At 45.4% G+C, this 21,194-nt stretch overlaps 1 protein-coding gene across 4 annotated transcripts in view; it reads right to left on the bottom strand.

Moving 5' to 3' along the window:
- LOC147903091 (Metallo-hydrolase/oxidoreductase superfamily protein) overlaps positions 1-21,194 on the bottom strand; it is a 176,508-nt gene that overhangs the window by 89,587 nt on the left and 65,727 nt on the right. For all 4 annotated transcript variants that reach the window (XM_087373312.1, XM_087373313.1, XM_087373311.1 and 1 more), the window contains exon 4: positions 2,926-3,100. In XM_087373312.1, the coding sequence (XP_087229438.1) occupies positions 2,926-3,100 (175 nt within the window). The remainder of the gene's footprint in view (positions 1-2,925; positions 3,101-21,194) is intronic.

Genomic DNA, 21,194 nt, shown 5'->3' with positions numbered 1-21,194 from the left:
TCTCCTGCTGACTCTCCTTCACCCAGTGAGTGGCCTCCCAAAAAGTGAAGATATTGTCCAAGATACTCCTATCTTGGACAAAACCTGTCTGAGTAGCTCTGATGATATCTAGCAGCATAGGCTTTAAACGAAGGGCCAAGGTCTTTGCTAGGATCTTATAGGCTGTCCCTAAAAGTGTAATGGGTCTCCAATTTCGTAGGACTGTCTTGTCTCCCCCTTTCGGGATGAGACAAATCATACCTGTGCATCAAGCCTCGCCCAAATATCCTGTATCAAGAGCCTCTGAAAAGGCAGAAAGTAGATGAGGCCCAATCGTATCCCAGAGAGCTCTAAAAAGAAGAGGCGATAGACCATCCTCCCCCCGGCATCTGTCTCTGGGCAGCTCATGTAACGCCTCTGTGATCTCCATGAGTGATAGCGGGCTATCCAAAACATGATAATGGTGTTCATTTATGATGTAAGGCAACGAGCCATTTTTATTTCAAGTTTTGGTGAAGTAAGGCTAAAAACCATTTCTACTTACTTAATCTGTACTTCTAATTTTATAGCACCGACCTATTGTTGTCTCTCTGGCCTGTCATTTACCGGGACGGTGAATGATAGTGGTGGGGGAAATTGTTACTAGACAAATCTCAGTCACACCAACTTGGTCACACCTTGTCAAACCATGGTGACACCTTGGTCAGCCTCTATTCACATCTTGGTTAGTGGAGGAACATGTCAAGGATAGAAAAACGTTGGTCACACCCTGGTCACACCATGGTTAGACCTCAGGCACACCTTGCTCATACTTCGGTCACATCATTGACATGATTGTGGAGCAGGACATGACTGCATGACTAGAGCAGTACATGAGCAATACATGACTGGAGCAGTACATGAGTAGTACATGACTGGAGCAGTACATGTCAGGGCATGTCGAGGGTGGACCGACCTTGGTCAGAGTAAACTACTGGCACACTAGACTGTAGCAATCAAGGGAGCACAGGTAGTGCAAATGAGAAATTGTGTCACCGCCGGTCCAGCTCGCCACCAACTAGTGTCAAATGCACATGGAGTAGAGAAAGAGTGCCCATGAAGTACTTAATTCACCGACTCGGAGGAGATAGGAGGGTGGCAGAAGCCATTAAGGGGCGAAGCGGCAGAACGGCTAAGGAGACACGAAGACAACCAATACAGAGCAAAGAAGGGAATTTCGAGCCAAGCGGAGCCGATGAGGGTGAAGGTGAAGAGGAGGTAAGGAGAGGGGATTCAAGCATAGGTTCATTCAGCATGCGACTAGAGGAGCGTGAGTAGAGAGAGAGAGAGGCTGGAGTCACGAACTCTTGGTGTACCCTCATTTAGAGTATCTACTATTGGTCATTTTTCATCTTATATGCTATGCTCCATCTCTGTTCGCAGCTCCAACGTCCCTTCATTGTGTGTTCCCCTCCCTTCATCTTGAGGATCATATATTATGTGGCTTGAGTTCAGCCTTGTCCACACTGGATCTTGTGAGCGTGTGTTTCACTTTCATGCTTTCATTGGCAGTGCTATCTGCTCTGTACAGGTTCCACGCTAAGTCCATATGCATTCCATGCTGAGTCTGCACCACAGATCGATTGCACTAAGGTTCATGAGGGAGAAATTAGTTGTTCTGCCTCAACATTCTTTGTGACGCGCACTCGTTGCATCTCACAATAGTGACCTTAGGCATTCCTTAACATCTCCAGTAGTGATCGGATCTCCCCTCGGACAACATGCCATTGGTTTTTAAATAATATCCTCCCTAAAAATTATGCAATTATTCGCACCAAAAACTAAATACATTACACCTCAAATGGGCTCTAGACTCTAGATATAGAATGCTACGTGTAGGCTATATATGTAAATATTATTTGTACAAACGGCTTACAAAAGCTAGACATAGACATTACGGGCAGCATGTGGGCCTAACGATGAAACTAAAAACAATAAAGTTATCAATATTAGACCTAAATGTCCTAAATACACTGAAGTTACCAACATTTGACATAAATGTCCTTGTTTAGAAGCCCTTGAAAAGAAGAAGCTTGTAAGTGTAAGCTCAGAGAATGGATATTACAATGTAAAGATATACCATTTTATGCAAAGAAAGATCTGAAATTTAACACGATTCTATGCATAATATAATGGGTACCAATGGGAATGGAATTGTGTTGTTAGTAGTAGCTTTAGAATAATGGAAAAAGTTGTGCTGAGTCTACGACCATAATATAAAGGTAGGTGAGACAAGACCCTCGACTAGTTATACAATATCTACTTGCATCACTAAATAGATATTCAACATATACATGATTGAGTCACTTCCTAATTTGTGTTTTTCTAGTTTTAAAAGATCCAGTGATCACTTTCTATGCTTCCAAAGATTACAATCTATCTTCCAATCCCTGGGAGAACCAAAAGAGTCATAAATGATCCAGAGCTGCAAGTTCCTCTTGTAAGCTTTCTTTCAGCTGCAAGTTCCAAACATAAGCTTTCTTTCTACTGTGCTTGCTGCAGTATAGCGAGATACATGCACCGCATCCTCCTTACTACACTTGTATGTAGGTTGCAGACATTCCTTCATCATGAGTGATGTTCCTCCATTTCCACTTTGAAAGGCTTTCAATAGGACCAAAACACAAGGTACAGATTCAAAAGAGAGGAGTAAAGGTGCGAGTCAACAGTCCGAACATTAGATCTAACATGAGACTACAAGAACACAATCATTGAAGCTTTTGCTGGATAAAAGGATAGAACTCTGACGCAAAACAAAAGCAACTGACACAGAAAACATGCATCCAGCGTCAGTTTTGAACATATAGATAACTAATTTCTTGTAGTGCTAGGGTGGAATGAAGCTGGCACCGTTAGGTCTCCTTAAATGGATGTTATAGGATGTAGGTAGAGAAAATATATGTAGACCTTGTGCCTCAATTGGATGACACCCCGGATCCATGATAAGAGCTTCTCCTCTTGCAAGAGCACATGCATTCTGTTCAGAAGTACCAGTGGAAGCAAAGATAACAAGATTGGTCTTTGAAAATGGTTTCTGCGTCCAGCTATCCAAGGGAAATACCAAGACTCCTGGAGGATACTCCTGTCAAATTATTGTTGCATGCCACGATCAAAAAATAACAAATTTTCATTGGGGAAAAAAGGGAGAGCAAATATAATTTTATTCGGGATGTGCTTTCCCGTGATGAACCATGAACCAGAGAAATCTAACATAATAAAGTGATTACCATAATAGCCAAAATACATGAAAGAAAAGAAATGCTGATCTTAAGCACCTAATGTAAAGATCATGCACATTGAACCACACAACATGCAAGTGCCTTCACCCTCCCATGAAGTTTGTGTGAAATCTATCTTAATATGCAAATGAAAAGCTGCTGCCTAGATTCAATGCCTAAACTTTCAAAATTGTGGAGCTGTCAAATTTGGTGGCCACATGGCTAGCTTAGGGTTATGCCATCCATGTTAGAGTTTATTAGCACAGGTTAGGAGAGCAAGGTCTATTTCCAAGCAAATCCAGTAAGAATGAGTAGAACAAAGGAGAGAAAGAGAAAAAGATAGAAGAGGTGGTGATGCAAGAGCGGATGCACATTCTGGAAAGAAGGCATCTCTCAGGAAGTCTAAGCTTGGCTCTAATAAAGGAGCCAAAGAGTAATGGAAGAAAGTGCAAGGGAGGCTAGCTGGAGCACAAATATGGAGCAAAGCAGGCATCACGGAAGTAGCTGGCCAACAATATAGCAAGTTAGGTAGTCTACAATATTTCTGATTTCTTGATAGAAGCTTCTTTGCACATTTAATTCTGTCTGAGCTTATGGGGAAGGCTTTAACGTCCAGAGGAAGTGTTCAATACAAAGGTCAGTCTATGATTGTTCTATCATGAGCTCGAAGGTTCTAACATGACTCTCAGCACATAAAATTGTACCGAGGCCGTTTCTTAGGCCAGGCTTGGGGCCACTTGTGCTAGGGCTGAAGCTGGACACTCAATCGTGCACGTGCAAGTATGTCCAGGTAATATACACATATGTCTTTGTTGAGCATGCAAGAACGGTGTTGTGACAAGAATATATAGATCCCTACCACAATGTGAGCAACAAGAAGGTTTAGAATGGAAGCATATGATACAAAGGAAGAGCAGGTCATAGTCTGTGAGACATCAATATAGCAAGACCTCCAACACAAAATATATGCCCCCTTTTTTCAAATATGCTCTTCTAGTCTCTCTTTGCATGTGCAATCAAAGATCTCTCGCTCCCTGTTCACATTCTTAACTCCTTGACACTTCACAGAATGCTCTCACTGCTGTGAATACATAGAATGCACTTCCTCAACTATCAAGAAATGTTCATAAGGTTCAAACAGAAAAACACAAATGTTTCTACTTCAAGAGAGAGAAACACACACACAAAGTGTTCCACACTTCAAAAAGAAAGAGAGAGAAAGAAAGAAAGATATATTAACGTCTTCAGGAGGCCTCGCGGGCCTATGAGACAAAGTGCAATCACAAATGGCACATACAAGCCGCTATGGGCCGAAGCAAGGGGTTTGCTAAGACCCCTGCAAGTCCTAAAAGAAACTCAAAAGAAATACGACTCAAGAAACGATGCAAATGGAGATATAGATACTCAAAAAACATATCCAGGTGCCATGGTGGCTCTCTTGTGTGCTGCAAGGATGTTTTAGAGTTGTGTCTGTCATGTCGACTCGCGTAATGGCAAGGGGGGCGCAGTTCCCAAGATCTATGTATCCGACGTGCCATGTCAAGAGTGACCCCTGGGCTCTAGCGCTCACCTTTGAGAAAGGCTGTGATAGGCAGAACCTCCATGGTGCGCGGTCTAGCTGATCTCTGCTCTGCCCCTACATGCTGTCTCCTCTCATGAGCCCACTCTGCCCTTGTCTCATCTATTTCCTCTATCTCAACCCCGTTGTGCCCTAGGGCTGACTCAAAGGCAGAGAAATCTGTGACTTGTCTCTGGGCTGCATCTATCTTTGGCTCAAGTAGGATCACTGGCTGCCTAATCTATCTCAGATTGGTCTCTCTATGCCGTCGCATCTCCATCAAATAGAGACCGACACAAACCGGGTCCTAGAAATGGATAAGCAAGAAAGTGGTACAAACCCAAATCCCTCCTGGTATAAGCAGTGGTATCAACCTCGAATCTCATAGTATGCTAGGCATATGCATAGAGAGTGCTCCTTTGTCTCCACCTCTCCTAAGGTGCAGACCTCACGAGTGTATCAAAGAGCCATGCCTTTGCAAGAGGATCCTGGAAGTGTGCCTAAAAGCACAGTCCCTCTAGGTGAGCAAGAGCCCCCTGCACACGTGTGAGTCGCGCTCTGGCTGCATGGAACATCCTAAAGATCGGTCTAGAGAAAACTGCCCCGTGTAGGACTACACAATCTCCACAGGCTCATTTCGGTATGTGAAGCTATGCCAATGGAGCACCGCTCGTGAGGCATTGAAAATCATAACCTTGGTCTTTCAAAGGTTGACTTTCAAGTCCCTCTCCCTACAAAACAGCTCAAGGGCATGTAAGTGCTTCTAGAGACCTACTGCGGATGAGGATACTGCGGATGAGGATACTGCGGATGAGGATATGAGTACTATGTCATCAACAAAGAGCAGTATCTGTACCATCAGGTCAGCAAGTAGTGATCCCTATCCTCCAAGAACGTAGTGATCTCATCGATATAAAGTCCAAAAAGTGTCGGTATGAGGGGGGATCCCTGTTTCACTCCAATCGTTCTCTCCACCCAATCAGATAGACCTCCTAGGGCTCGTACTCTGCCTCTGACTGTCTCATATAGACACGTCACTCCCCATATCATGATATCAGGGATCCGCATTTCCTGGAGCCTCCTGATCAAGCGAGCCCGTGGGACAATATCAAGGCCTTCCAAAAGTCAATAAAGCAGGTGTAGACTTTCTAGGACCGTGTCCTCGCCTCCTCAATGATGGCCCGTAAGGTGAATATGTGATCTAGGGTAGAGTGTTGTCTCCTGAACCCGGCCTACCCTAAAGCCCGCTGTCCATGCACCTCTACATAGTTGCTGATCTCTCTCTCCAGCACCGAACCATAGATCTTGGCTAATGTATGACCAATCATGAGTGTGCGATAACTCCCAGTAGCCATGGGGTAAGAGTGGTCTGCACCGAGTGGGAGGGTGAGGTCATGTACCCTCATCACAAAGGTTGTGGGGCCAAGTAAGTAGTCCACTGTACTATTGCCACCTCCATGTGGGAAACAGGTAAGCCCTTTGGATAGCAGCCATTTGTGGAGGCCATTATATATAATCAAGTCATGTATAGCTCCCAGATTGAGTAAGTGTCTCCCATATCCTGTCACCTGTGGTGCATCATCAGAGAGTCTCGTGATCCCAAGATCTACTGGGTCCATCTCTGGAACTCTAAGATCTATCTCAAAGTCTAGCAAGCTCACCTCTCTATCCCCTATTCGTGCGTTGAAGTCACCTGAGAGAAGGATTGTGCCCTGTCTGGAGAACTATGTGATGTCCTCATAGATAGTCTCATATGGGCTATGACCTTCTGCAATGACTTCACGCGCATAAGATGACGTATCTAGGGGAAAGTTTAGTAAAGTCTTCGAAAGACTGAAAGGTCTATAACACTCAAGAAAACACGCAGCCAAAACAGTCAAACTCTCAGGGAGAGTAGGCTTAAGACTCCATTGCCTGGCAGGACTCGTAGTGCAGTAAGGCACGCAGGGGGGGCTCTTTCAATCGAGACAGCTTATGCCAGGACTCTTCTTGATGAAGAGGAGCCTGACTCTTTTGAAGAAGCAAAGCATAATGTGCATTGGATGTAAGCCATGCACAATGAGTTGCAGTCCATAGAGAAAAATCAGACTTGGGCTGTTGTGGATTTGCCACCAGGTAAGAATGCCATCGGTACAGAATGGGTTTCAAGGTCAAACGAAAGCCCGATGAGTCCACTGACATGTACAAGCAAGGCTGGTTGCCAAGGGATATGCTCTGAAAAAGGGCATTGATTATGAGGAGACATTTGCTCCTACATCCAGGATGACAACCATCAGAACTGTTATTGCACATTTGGATTGGAAAGTCCATCAATTGGACATAAAAACAGCATTTTTAAAAAGAGACTTCTTGGAAGAGGTGTATGTGAGACCACCTCCAGGCTTTGCGGTATCAGATGATGCACGTAAGGTATGCAAGCTGAAGAAAGCTTTATATGCGCTGAAACGGGCTCCCACGTGCTTGGTATGCAAAGATAGATGCCTTTCTGTCCAGCAAGGGTTTCAGCAATAGTCCAACTGAAAGCACCCTCTACATCAAGAAGGATTGGGGGGAAATCTTAGTCATTATTCTTTATGTAGATGACCTACTGCTCACAGGGCCAAACCGTGATAAAATTGCAGATTTCAAGGCTAAATTGAGAGCCACTTTTGACATGTCACATTTAGGCATGTTACATTATTATTTGGGGATCCAATTCATGCAAGAGAGACGTGGTATCATTATGTCTCGATCCAAGTATGTTCAAAAACTCTTGGATGGATTCAGGATGCAAGATTGCAAGCCTATAGCTACTCCCATGGAGCCAGGGCTGAGGCTTACAATGTATGATGCATGAGAATCTGTAGATGCCACACTCTACAGTCAGGCGGTTGGATGCCTCATATATCTGTGCAATACATGGCAGCTTGCAATATCTCAGGTGAGCAGGTATATGCACAGCCCAAAGACAACACATTGGCAGGCTGTAAAACGCATCTTCCATTACTTGCAAGGCACAAAGTCTTATGGCTTGATGTTTCCCAGGGAGAGTGACTTGCAGATGCATGCTTACAGTGATTCAGATTGGGCTGGAGACTATGACACTATGCAGTCCACAAGTGGTAATTGTTTCCTTTTGGGCAAAGCTTGCATTTCTTGGCTGAGCAAGAAGCAATCTACTGTGGCTACTTCCACATGTAAAGCTGAGTACAGGGCAGCTTTCACAGCGACAAATGAATGTGTTTGGCTGCGTCGTTTGCTTGCTGATCTTCATCTTTCATTGGAGGGTCCTTCTCTGATTCTCACTGATAGTCAGAGTGCTATTGCAGTGGCAAAGAATCCTATGTTTCATGCTCGCACGAAGCACATTGAGGTTCACTATCACTATGTCAGAGAGAAGTTGCATGCAGGAGAGATCAGTATGATCTATGTGTCAACACATGACAATGTCATGCAGACATCTTCACCAAAGCACTTCCATGTGAGAAGTTTGAGGCATTTCGCAATGCAGGGCCCTGAACTTCTCTCCTTTTGGTGATTGATCATTTTCTTGTACATGACAATAAGTGGGTTAGGGACACTTTTCCCTCATTTAGAGGTTTTTCCTCCTAACTACAGTTAGTTCACTAACTACGCTTAGTGAAGGATAAGGTTTGTCACTTAGACTGCTCTCTCTCTCCATTTCCATCACTCTGTACTTTGTCCCATAGGCCCACGAGGCCTCCCGCGGACCTTAACACATCTCTCTCTCTCTCTCTCTCTCTCTCTCTCTCTCTCTCTCTCTCTATCTCTATATATATATATATATATATATATATGGCAATTTACTCAGCCAGGAACAACCCCAATGCTACATCTAATGCCTAGCCTTGATTGGAAAAGGGGAAATACAAGAAGAATGGAGAAAAGAGAAGGCTAAGAGAGAAGAATGGGAGAAGCAAAAAGCTGAGTGGAATCTGAAAAAACAAACTCCAAGACAAGGTACATGCTTTGGGGATTGAATTGCAGCAATTAAACGACATGAAGGTGACTCCAGAAGGACTTGCAAGGCCATGGAAGAACTGAAAACAGGAAATGCCACTCTTAGAAAAGATATTGCAGCTATGCAAGCAACAATGCAGGGGACGCATGCTGAACTCAAACAACAAATCAACAAGGGAGAGGCAAAGATGATGGACGGGAAGGATGTGATTAGAAAAGGCACATCAGCGCCCCAAGAGGGAGTTATCTCTAAAGCTTTAACAGAAGAAAAGAGAGGGGCCAGCGAGGCACTAAATGTCTTGGTCAGAGGCCCAACAGCTGGAGACACTCCAATGGAAAATGCCAAAGTCTTGCTCAATAAGATGGGTGTCAATCTCATTTGTGAGACAGCTTGGAGAGTGGGCAAGGCGGAGACACCAATGAGACCACTAGTGATGAAGCTCAGGACAGCAATGGTTAGGTCTACCTCATGAGCATGAGATGGGGAACTGGACAGCACATGACGGTGTCAGGCCCATGAAATAAGTGCACAAAATAGACTGAAAATGGTAAGACCCTATCTATTCTTTCTCTCATAATCGCTTTACCATCCTTGGAGGCAGCCCATTTTCCTGCTTCTCTACTGCCATCATGTGCACATTCCCTTCCTCCATTGCTCTTGTTGTACAAGAGTGATGTCGTCATCCAAATAAATCCTAGTGTGGAACTACAATGGCACCCTCTGGTCTGACCAGGGAGTTTCTCAGAAGATGAGAAAAATAGAAATAATGTGTAAACAAAAAAACATAAAGAGAAATAGAGTGGAGTGAGCTAGGGCCCCACAGGGAGAGAAGAATTGTGAAAATAAAGTGAGGTTTGGAGGCAAGAGGGAATAGGAGATTGAAGATTTCAATGCCTGAGTATGCTATAAATGTTGATACTGTTGAGTAAGAATGCACAAGAACACAAGAGTGGAGAGAGTTTTGCGACACTATAGATGTCTCACAAAGTTCCCTGAGTCACATGTATATGGAGATCATATAAACAGTACATGTGTGTGTGTGTGTGTGTCTGTAAGCGCGTGCGTGTGTGTGTGTGTGTGCCGGTTCTACAGGTTCTTCTGGATGTATGGCAAACTATCAGCTTCTTTGTCACAGTATTCTCTCTTCTTCCACTGGATCAGATACTGGGCCTTATGGACCCTCTGGCTGCAGCGCATCCAAGCATATCTGAATTCTCCTCTTCAGCATCCTTATGAGTTTTTCAGAGCCTCATTAAGGCAGTCTTTATATGATGCCTTACATGAGGAAGATTTGGATGTTTCTTGTATTCAACTTTTCTTTTACTGTTTCTGATGGATAGGGCTGTAGCTCTATTTTGAGCACGGCTTGGATGTAAATGAATGTTTTATAATATAAGTATCTTGGTTTTACAAAAAAAAAAAGTGTGTGTGTGTGTGTGTGTGTGTGTGTGTTACAAAAAAAAAAAAAGTGTGTGCGCGGTGTGTTTGGTGTGAGAGCGTGAGAGAGGAGGTCGACGCAGAGCCAGGTTCCCGTTCAGCTCCCTTTCCATCCGTACATCTGTACGGACGACGTACGGTTGTACGGCGTTGAACGTACAGTTTCGGCTAATCCCTGCGACGCCTTGTCTGAACCCGCTGCTGTCCTCCTCGCTATCGAATTTCTCCTTCTCAACTTCTTTCTGTTCGTCCGTACCTCTTTGCTTCTTCCGTACAGTATCGTCCCTTTGTATCCCATCAGCCTCTCTTTTCCGTACATTTCTGTTTATATTCTCTGTTTCAGTATTTCGTAAGGGTCAGTCTTCTTCTCCGTATCTCCGTACAGGGCCTCCGTACGTCCGTACATCCCTTCCTCCTCCGTACAGCTATAGCCCCATCGTGTCCCCTCACCCCCTCTGTTCCGTACAGTTTTGACAGTTTATCTGTGTCAATATTCCGTACTGTTCTGTTGCCTATCCGTACATCTGTACGTACCTCACTCCGGTGTTCCTCCCGTACAGTTTCTGCCAGCTTCTCCTTTCGTCAGTACAGTGCTTCAGCCCTCTCTTTCTCTCATCGTTTGATATTTGATCTGGACTTTGCTTGGACCTCTTTCATACATCGTATTCAAAATGTCATTAAGGAATATGAAAGATGGTACATGGCAGAAACCAGACAGCATATCCAGTGGGCAAAATCATACAAGCAGTATTTGGTACACATTAGTCATCAAAGATCTCTATCTGATTCTGAGCAGCATTTATTGTCTTGTGCTTCCTCCATAATTGATGCCAATGATAAACGCAAGTTGTCCAAATGGCAGATCCGGGCCAGAGCTAAACCTATGCTAGATAAGGGCTGTTCCTCGAAATCTTTTTTTCGGAACTTACATGCACATAGACAAAGCCAATCTATCATGAGGGTCAGGAAACCAGACGGCCTTTGGACCCAGACTCTATCTCAGCTAGAAAAACAATGTTTGGATCATTTCCCGCTTCTCTTTTCTCAGCCATCATCTTCTACACCTCACGTTTATTCAGCCCGTAACAAATTTACTGCGTTTGTTTCTCCTATTGTCTCATTGCAAAAAGCCTCAATGCTGGAAATGTCTTTTTCGGATGTTGAATTGGATGAAGCTCTTAGGCATTTGGGTAAACATAAATCCCCTGGTTGGGATGGTCTGACGGTTGAATTTTTTGAAGCCTTTTGGCCTGAACTGAAGGGTCCAATTCTGCAGTTTATAAATGTAGCCTGGCAGCTTCAACATCTTCCCTCAGCTTGGAAGCATGGTTTGGTTAAACTTGTGCCCAAAAAACCTCTATGTGAGACTATGGACGACTGGAGACCCATCACTTTGATGCCGGTTATATACAAACTGATTGCCAAAATGTTGGTACATCGGATAAAGGATATCCTTCATGAAGGCCTTCATCCCAGGCAATATGGTTTTGTTCCTAGACGGCACATACATGACAATATCTCTAACACTATCATCGCAATGGAATATGCAAAATATTCAGAACAAGATGTGTTGGTCATGCAGGTGGATGTGGCTAAGGCTTTTGATATAGTACAGTGGGATTATGTTTCTCAAATCATGTTAAAACTTGGTTTTGGGCCAAAGCTAGTTAATGTCATATATTGGCTTTACTCAGATTCCACTGCTCAATGCTTTATTGGGAATCATTTGTCTGAGTCTTGGACTCTCGAACGCTCAGTTCGACACGGATGCCCTCTCAGTGCTTTGCTCTATGCCATTGCTTCACACCCTTTGCTACTTTATATGGATCACATGGTTGATACTGGACAGCTAGAGGGGCTTCAGATTTTTGGTTCACGACCCTTCCTTGCACAGGCCTATGCAGATGATTCATTCTTCATGCCAAAGAATAGTCCTTTGGAGATTCGCCTCTTGATGGATACCCTTTCAGAATTTGGGTTAGCAGCTGGTCTTAAAATTTATTTTCAGAAATCAAAACTCTTGCCACTCAAGCATTGTGACTGGCATGCTATCTTGTGGCCAGGCCAGATTGTTTATCCTGAAAATATAGTAAGACATTTGGGCTATCCCATTGGCTGGAAAATCAGCAATAAGCAACAAATGTCCTGGGTGGCAAACAAAATTCAGAACAAATTAGAATATTGGAAGATCTCCACTTGGCCTCTGCATGTACGGCTTCAAATTATCCAGTCTATTGTTCTAGCTTATGTCCAGTTCTATCTTCCTCTATTACATTGGTCATCTCGAGATCTCACTTCCTTTATGTCTCAAGCCATGGAGATTTTTTGGAAAACAAAGCTTCATAAAAAAGCTTTATGGCTGCTCAAAATGGACTTGCTCTGCTCACCAAGAATGCATGGTGGTTTGAATATTATCAACATCAAATTTCATGTGTTGGCAAGAAAGATCACTATGCTCAAGACATTTTTTGAACAACAGCAGCCTTGGTCTATCATGTTGGCAATTTTGTGTGGACAGATGAGCACTAATGTTTATGGACACTGGCTAGTTGATCCATCGGAAGTGGTGCTTGGCAAATTGCAAGGTAAAATCCCTCGTTGTCCATTCTCTAATTCCTTGATTCAGGACTGGAAGCAAGTACTCTCTCACATCAAATGGTCTCCCCATCCTGCTTCTTTAGCTTCTTCACTCAGAATGGAAAGTATTCATTGGAGTGCTGTCTTTTCCTCTCCCCTTGCTGTTCAACAACCCATCAAAGCTTACAATCTTATGAAAATGGGTATCCGGTTCATTGATGACATAGTGGATATGCAAGGAAATATTCTCACTTTTCCACTAGCATGTCGACAATACAATTTGGGGATGCATCATCGACCCATTTGGAAAGCTATTGCTGATCTCTTACTCCCTCTGATTCCAATTCCGACATTGAATGTCAGAGACAGGCTTCAAGATTGGCACCTTTGCTCTTCAAATACAAGCATATCCTCTAAGCCTTTTCTATACAGGCTTATCGTTTGATATTACCTCCTCCCTGGATTGCCCATCATGCTAATTCTCTATGGCATTTGAACAAGTCATTAGCCTGGTGGAAAGGAAGATTGCAATTGATATGGAAATTGAAAATGCCTTTGAAGCAACGACTCTTTCTATGGCGATGTATTGTTGGTATTCTTTCAGTAGGGGTGAAATTGGCTCAAAGAAGGATAGCTTCGCCCCTTTGTCCAAGATGTCATCTTACATCTGAGAGTATTCCGCATTTACTGTGGTTTTGTTCATATTCCAGAGACCTTCTCGACAGAATCTCCTATTTCTTATCTCTCAGATTCCCAGCTCACAGGTTCTACAGGTTTTTCTGGATATATGGCAAACTATCAGCTTCTTTATCACAGTATTCTCTTTTCTTCCACTGGATCAGATACTGGGCTTTATGGACCCTCTGGTTACAGCGCAATCAAGCATATCTGAATTCTCCACTTCAGCAGCCATATGAGTTCTTCCGAGCCTCATTGCGGCAGTCTTTATATGATGCCTTACATGAGGAAGATTTAGATGTTTCTTGTATTCAGCTTTTCTTTTACTGCTTTTGATGGATAGGGCTTTGGCTCTCTTTTGAGCTCTGCCCAGATGTAAATGAATGTATCATAATATAAGTATCTTGGTTTTACAAAAAAAATATGTGTGTGTGTGTGTGTGTGTGTGTGTGTGTGTGTGTGTGTATTTATATTAGTATTTATATCTATGTATGTATGTACGTACATATGTATATATATGTGTGACATGAGAGCCCAGAGACGAGACTACCCACAATGACAGAATGGGAACCAATCCATAGGAGGCAGATGAGGAGAGAGAGTGGGGTACGGGGCTCTAGGGGCGGTGCATAGCATGGGTACGAAGGTCCTCAATGGTCCGTTAAATCGCCTCAGCTACCCACACGGCCCACCCTCCTTGCAGGGGGGACTCAGGCTGCTACCAAATAGCTGTGATACTCTATTGTACCTCCTCCTTCAGGAGCAATGCATCTGGAATGCGAACCCCTCTCTGCGGTAGGCCACGACGGGGCTGCTCTAGGTGAAGAACGATAGGGGAGTGGTCCGAGAGGGTAGTCCCTGCTAGAATACCGATGGCTCCACCCCTATACACGACATAGAATTTGTCTAGTCTCTCAAGTAGACCATCGTACCCTCGCCGCTGCCCAAAGGAGAAACTATGAGACTGCCAAGAGACCTAGAGAATTCCCGTTCCCTCCAGGGGTCCCAACCACGGATCGAGAAAATGAACTACTCCCAAGTGCTTCTTTCTGAAGCCGACATCTCGGAATAAGAAGCACCCCCGCGCTTGTCCTCTTCAAACTCGAGATTGTTGAAGTCACCTCCAACAATCCACGAGTCCACATACAGGAGGGACTCTGTCAACCGCCTCCAGAAGGCGGGTCGCTCCTATCTACAGGCTGGGGCATGCACATTGAGAACCCTAATCCTGGAGTCCCCAACCTGCTCAAACCCATCCATACTGCTTTGCCTAGGATGAGCTCGCCCTGATCGTACACATCCGCTCCACCGACTGGGACATCGAAATGCAGACCCCCCCACTCCTGCCAACCGCAGGGGACCATACCTTAGGGCCTCTCCCTGGAAGGAGGTGCCGTCTACGTCGAACATGTGTGGCTGAAAACATATGCTCCTGGATCAAGAGAAAGTCCACTGCCCTCTGCAACTTCTGTCGAAGTAACAGATGTTGCAGCTGATGATGCGCGCGGTCGTGGAGCCCGTGCACGTTCCAACTCATCATGGTCAAAATCATAGGGAGGTGGGGGGAGTGAAGAACAGAGCTCGCCTATGAGTGGGAGCTTGTACTGAAACCTGAGACCTCTGGGACTTCATTAGGGGCTTAGATGGGGAGTACTATGTGTCAGTACGGCGTCGCACCAAGGGCATAACTAGCTCGATGCCTACCTTGGTGGCCCACAAAAATGAGGAATCAACCCCTAATCTGTCTGCACAAAGCTGTAGAGTCCAATACGTGGCCTGCTTCAGCTGAACCTCGGGTCCCAGGCGAAGCACACAGACTGCAACACCCAGCTCCCGACGGTCTCACCTGAGAAGCCAAGCTTAAAAGTGGCAGTGTGACCATGGGTGACCCATATCTCCCTCCCCTAGGGGCCAAGCCACTCCTCCATCATGTCAAACATGTGCTGTTGCATCATAAGGTCGAATAGTGTGGGAGTCCACTACTCCTCTGCAGACGCCACGAAGAGAAACCCCTAGAAAGGGCACGACCGCAAGCCAAACACTCGTATAGAGCCTTCTCGGGGCTGCAAAATCAAGACAGACACCTCTAGAGCCATCGGGTATCTATTAGGGATCTCAAAATAGTTCCACGGTCCTAGCCACCTGAACTCTCTAGGTAGAGGCTGTCCTAGACAAGGCTTGGGACCTAGAAGTTGCGAAAATGGACCGCCTGAGCTCTGCTGCGTGGAGGACGCACCCGGACTAGGTTGCGCCTAGGAAGAGAGGCCCGAGGCTTGCTGCAAGGGAGAGGACTCTAGCACCCCCTTGCCTGAAGGCATAGGTCTAGAGAGAGAAGGGGGACGGGTAACGGAGAGGGCGGAGGGGGCTACAGTCCTGGAGGCAGGCAAAAGAAAGTGGGGGGGGGGGGGACAGCCCCGATGGAGCGTCCACCGAGACCTTCTCAGCAGTGGCTCCAAGCTCCTCCTGCAAAGGAACCTGGGTGCTCTGGCTCAGCAGTCAAGAGATCAAAGAAGGTCTTCTCCTCCTGCTCCATAGGGGCAACCTCTGCTAGCTTCTCTTGAGGCTGGCGGATCGCCGATCGGACTCTCTCGTGCTCTCTGACCTAGCCCGATACTTGCGACGCTTGAGGGCTGCCTTGCTGGGCTTCTTGTGTTCAACCTTGGTCCAAGTCCCCTGAGAGGGCTCGACCCAAGGTGTTTGCAAGTGCTACTGACAGTCTAACTGCCTGGCCCGATGCTGGGAAGCCCTTTGTTCCTGCCTGGGCTGAGGGGGAGCCCCCTGCTCCTGCCTAGGCTGAGGATGATCCCTACCCTGGTCTCTCATGCAATCCCCAGCTAAGTGTCCCATCTATCTGCATCGGAGGCCAGCTGGCCTGGAAGCCAAAAGACCTCAACTCTCTGACATAGTTCGCCTCCATCCAAGGTCTCCAGAAAAATCTCCTCAAGAAGCGTCTCGGGGATGTCCACAATCACTCTGAGCCTAGGGACCCCATCATCTGTGACCACCGTGGCTACCGAGGGAGGAGGGGACTCTAGCACCAAACCAAAACATCCTCCGATAGACAAGAGAATGGATCTATACTCCTTCAGAAGCCCCGAGAACGAGGGTCACCGGGAAGCGAGGTACGTGGTGAGTCGTGTCCATGTCCACCACTGTGAAGCCATGGTATCAAGGGAAGAGGAAGACCAAATGAGGACCAAGAAAGATAGGGCTCTGCTCCACAAGTGACAAGGTGGTCTCTGGAGAGCTCAGCTGTAGAAGGAAGACCCCTTTCCCAAGGATGGTGACCTCCTGGATGAGGTCATCCCCTAGGGTTAAACTCGCCTGAAGCCAATCCTGAATCTATCGCCTCGAGGGGGTGAGCCCAACAATCCGGCCTACCAAGGCCCTGTCCTAAAGAGCCTCCACTGCACTTTGAACCTGTTGCTTATCCTCCGAAGAGAGCAAAACCTTAACAGTATTGGGAGTCGAAGGTGCTGCCATTTGAGCCCCTCTTGCCAGACCAAGGGTCACTGTCAAGGTTGATCTTCAGAAAAAAGCAATTAGCCCACTGGTGCGTGAAAAGGAAGGCGGAACAGAGGGATACCCTCCACTACAGCCGATGGGTCACAGCAAAGTGAAACAGGAGTTTTCACCATGCATGCAACTGATGCACTCAGCCTTTTCTTTCCTGAGAAGAATACCTCAACAAGAGGTGTATTGCATTCACAACTCGTGCCAGTGTCATGCTGTCAACTCAATGCAAAAACCCTCATAGTTGCTTAAGCATTCACTTACTATTGCCCCTTTTCTCGCTGCTGCAGAAAGCACTGAAAATGCATCTGTTTTCCCCTTTTTCTATGCAAAGGCCTGCATCTTTTATACTCAGCAAATCTCTGATTTTCTCCCACAAGGCTCTAAAGCAAGGACAAGGGGGCACCTCTTTAAAAGAGGGCCCACAAGACTAAAAAAAGGCACCTAAAGCCTCCAATTTAGGAAGAAAAGCCTAAAAGCTTAGCTTTTAGAAAGAAGGCCCTAGCTTTCTACTAGGCCTAGTCTATAAAAAAAAGGCCTCTGGCCTCCCATATGTATTCAGAATTGTATTTACTTCTATGCTCTTTCAAGAGCCAGTTGTACACATTTTAATAAAGACCTTCGGGGTGGGGAGGAAGTTTACAACGCCCTTTGCCGACTTAGAGCATGCCCAAATTGCCCCCTTAGCAAACCTGGCAGGTGGCCAGATCATTTGGCCAATATGGTCAGCCCAGATCTAGGCCGCGATGCCCGAGATTAGATGACCGGTCATTATGTGCCGAGTCGGTTGGCCCAGAGCTAGGCCAAGTCAGCTTGAGATCAGCCCCAAACCAGGCCCCCTTGTGAGCCTATAGATGTTGGCATTGGCACTCCAAAACCTGCTGTTGTCCTGAGATCATGTGTGAAACTAGGCCCCTTTGTGGGCTAGAGATATTGGCATTGCTAGTCCAATACCTACCAACCAATGGGACTTGTCTACCCCCTCATAAGTTGGGGGTCCAGCCCTTATTCCTGGGCCCTAGTGTTAGAATTATAGATCTGATTCAGCAGTGACCAATGTAATTTAATAAGCTAGTTAGGGGCACTTTTCCCTCTTTAAGAGGTTTTTCCCCCTAACCACAGTTAGTCCACTAACTATGGTTAGTGACTACTAAAGTTTTGTCACTAGGACAAAACCTTATCTCTCTCCTTCAATTGTAATCTCTTACACTCTTCTATTGCAACTAAGCTCTCAAGCTTTCAGCTCTCAGCTCACTCTCTTGCTCTCTCTCTCCTCAAATCTTACATTTGGTATCAGAGCAGGTTCAAGAGCTCCGTGCTCCCTGCTCCCTTTAGCTCCTTCTCTCAGCCTCATTGAGCGCCCGCAAGCTCCTGCTCCATCGCCATCGTCGTCCGTACAGCACGGAAGTTCTCCGTACAGCACGTACTGTCAGCCGTACAGTACTTCCGTACTGTCAGCCGTACAGTATTTTCGTATAGTACTCCCGTACTGGACCTGCTTCCGTACAGCAGGTAGTCCTTTGATTTCATATAGGAAAACAAGCAGGTGATCTTTGGCAGGCGCATTTGGCAGACAGCCATTGTTTGGCTCAGTTTTCTGGGAGTACATTTGGGGCATTTTGTTTGTTGCAGACATTGCAATCATTTTGTAGTTTCGGAGCTACACTTGGAGCAAAAATCGCAGATTTGGTCTTAAATTTGGGGCTTTCTGCTGAAATTGCAAAATTTGGGGCTTTTAGTACTTCTGCCCCTTTCTGATTGCAATTTCAAGCTCGAAATTTGGGGCTTTCGAATCTGCAGTACAATTTCTTAAAGAAATTTGGGGATTTTGGAATTACATTGCAATCTTGCAGTGAAATTTGGGGCTTTTGCAGACAGAGCGCAATTCTTGCAACATTTGGGGCTTTTGATCAATTTGCCCCTTTCCGGTTGCAATTTCAGGCCTATTCTAGGGCTTTTGTGTTGGGAGAGCAATTTTCGGAGTTTTCAGTTCATATTGCCTTTCTTGGAGTGTTTTGCAGCACTTTTGGCAGATTCTGGAGAGTTTTTGATGCTTGGACAGATTTCTGACAGTGCAAGTACAGAAATCTAAGTTGCATTTACAGCCCATGCTTGGCTGTGTTTTTTGGGAGTTGTGCGTTTCATTCCCAGTAAGGGAATTCAGTTTTGTATTTGCTTCAATCTCTTTCTCAGATATGGCCCATCAAAATCAGAATGACTTCCAGTTCGGTGGTCTTTCACAGGAAGACAAGTTGGATGGCACCAACTACTCCCTCTGGAGTTTCATGGTACGCAATATTCTGATTTCTCGCAATTTATGGGATTATGTCAATGGGGGTGAGATCTGACCAGCAGATATTGCACCTACTACCCCTCCCCAGCAAGGAGGTGGAAGAGGTCGTGCACAGGGTGCAGCTGCAGGACAAGTTGTTGGTGCAGCTACAGTCACTACTCCAGAGTAGAAGAGATGGGATTCACGGGATGCCTTAGCTTTGTCATGCATCTTTCTTTCAGTGAAAAGATTTATCATTCCGCATATCCGGTCGTGTAAGACCTCCAGGGCAGCGTGGGATATTTTGGAAAGCATGTATGCAGCTCAGAATGATGCAAGGGTATCTTTCTTGAAAAGAGAGTTGAGTAATACACATATGGAAGAGGGTGACTCCATGTCAGTCCACCTCACAAAGCTACAGGATCTCAGAGAGCAATTGCTAAATATAGATGAATACAACCACTCTGAATTCTCTTCCTGAGTCTTATCTCAGCTTTCATACCTCGCTGAACTTATCATTGAGGGGGGGTGCAAATCCTCTCACTTTTCATGAGTTGATAGGACTTCTGCTTCAGGAAGAGCAGACCAGGAAAATTTGGCTTCACGTGCAGGTGAACAAGCCATGCTCTCAAAGTTTAAATCAAAAACAAAGGGACAGGCAAAGACATCAGTAAATCAGACTTCCAGTGGGTCAGGACAGCCTTCACAAAAGGCTAAAAATGATGCAAGTAAGCCCAAGAAGAAGGGTTTTTATCACTACTGCAAAAAGCCAGGTCATCACATTGCAGCTTTTCATTCAGTACGTGGCACAGGAGATGTTGAGCTCACTGCCATTGATGGCTCAATTTTCAGACTTTCAGATGTCTTATATATGCCTGGTATAACCAAAAATCTTCTTTCAGTGTCCACTCTTAACAGAGGTGGATTTCAGGTCATCTTTGAGGATGACAAATGTGCTGTCCGAGAAAGGGAAGATGACTATGCCTTAAGGTTATCTGGTACTCTGCTGCGTGGGATTTTTCAGCTTGATATTTTTGAGAAAAGAGCAGCCCATGCTCTTGCAGTATCTACCCCTAAAGCTGCCATGCAGAATGCAGAATTATGGCATGCCGGATATGACCACATGCATTACAACAGCTTGATGACACTTCAGAAGTATTCCATCGTTGATGCATTGCCACCTCTTGAGATACCTCCTCCACATGCCTGTGAAGGGTGCATTTTGGGCAAGATGCATCGATTTCCCTTCAAGAAGGATGGTTCAGTTAAAGCTGTCCGCAAATTACAGCTTATACACAGTGATGTCTGTGGTCCCACGAGGACTCCATCGTTGGGTGGTCATCTCTACTTCGTTACATTTATTGATGATTACTCCAATTTTACTTGGGTTTATGGGCTGAAACACAAATCTGAAGTGTTCACGGTGTTTAAACACTTTTCAGCCATGGTTGACAATGAAACCGGAGTCAAGATACAGACATTGCGCACAGATAGAGGTGGGGAATACTTGTCTGCAGAATTTGATGCTTTTCTGAAAGACAAGGATATTGTGCATCAGCTCACAGTCAGGCTGACCCCTCAGCAAAATGGCAAAGCTGAGAGGAAAAATAGAACCCTCATGGAGATGGACAGATGTATGCTGAAAAGCAAACACATGCCTAACAAATTCTGGCTTGAGGGTTTGATGTATGCCAATTACATTTTGAATCGGGCTCCCACTAAGGCTTTAAAAACAAAAACTCCTTATGAGGTCTGGAATGACAGGAAGCCTTCAGTGGATCACTTCCGAGTCTTTGGATGCCTTGCTTATGCTCATGTGCCAGTTGAATTTAAGCACAAATTGTCTGATAAAGCCATTAAGTGCATATTTGTTGGGTACAGTGCAGAAAGCAAGGTGTACCGTCTCTACAATCCTGCTACACGCAAAATCATAGTCAGTAGAGATGTGATATTTTCTGAAAA

The sequence above is a fragment of the Dipteris shenzhenensis genome, chromosome 4 (assembly GCF_047967505.1).
Source record: "Dipteris shenzhenensis isolate YYH24624 ecotype China chromosome 4, Dip_SZ_1.0, whole genome shotgun sequence".
NCBI lineage: Eukaryota > Viridiplantae > Streptophyta > Polypodiopsida > Gleicheniales > Dipteridaceae > Dipteris > Dipteris shenzhenensis.
Note: the sequence above shows the minus strand (reverse complement) of the source record. Positions and strands in the feature narration are given on the sequence as shown.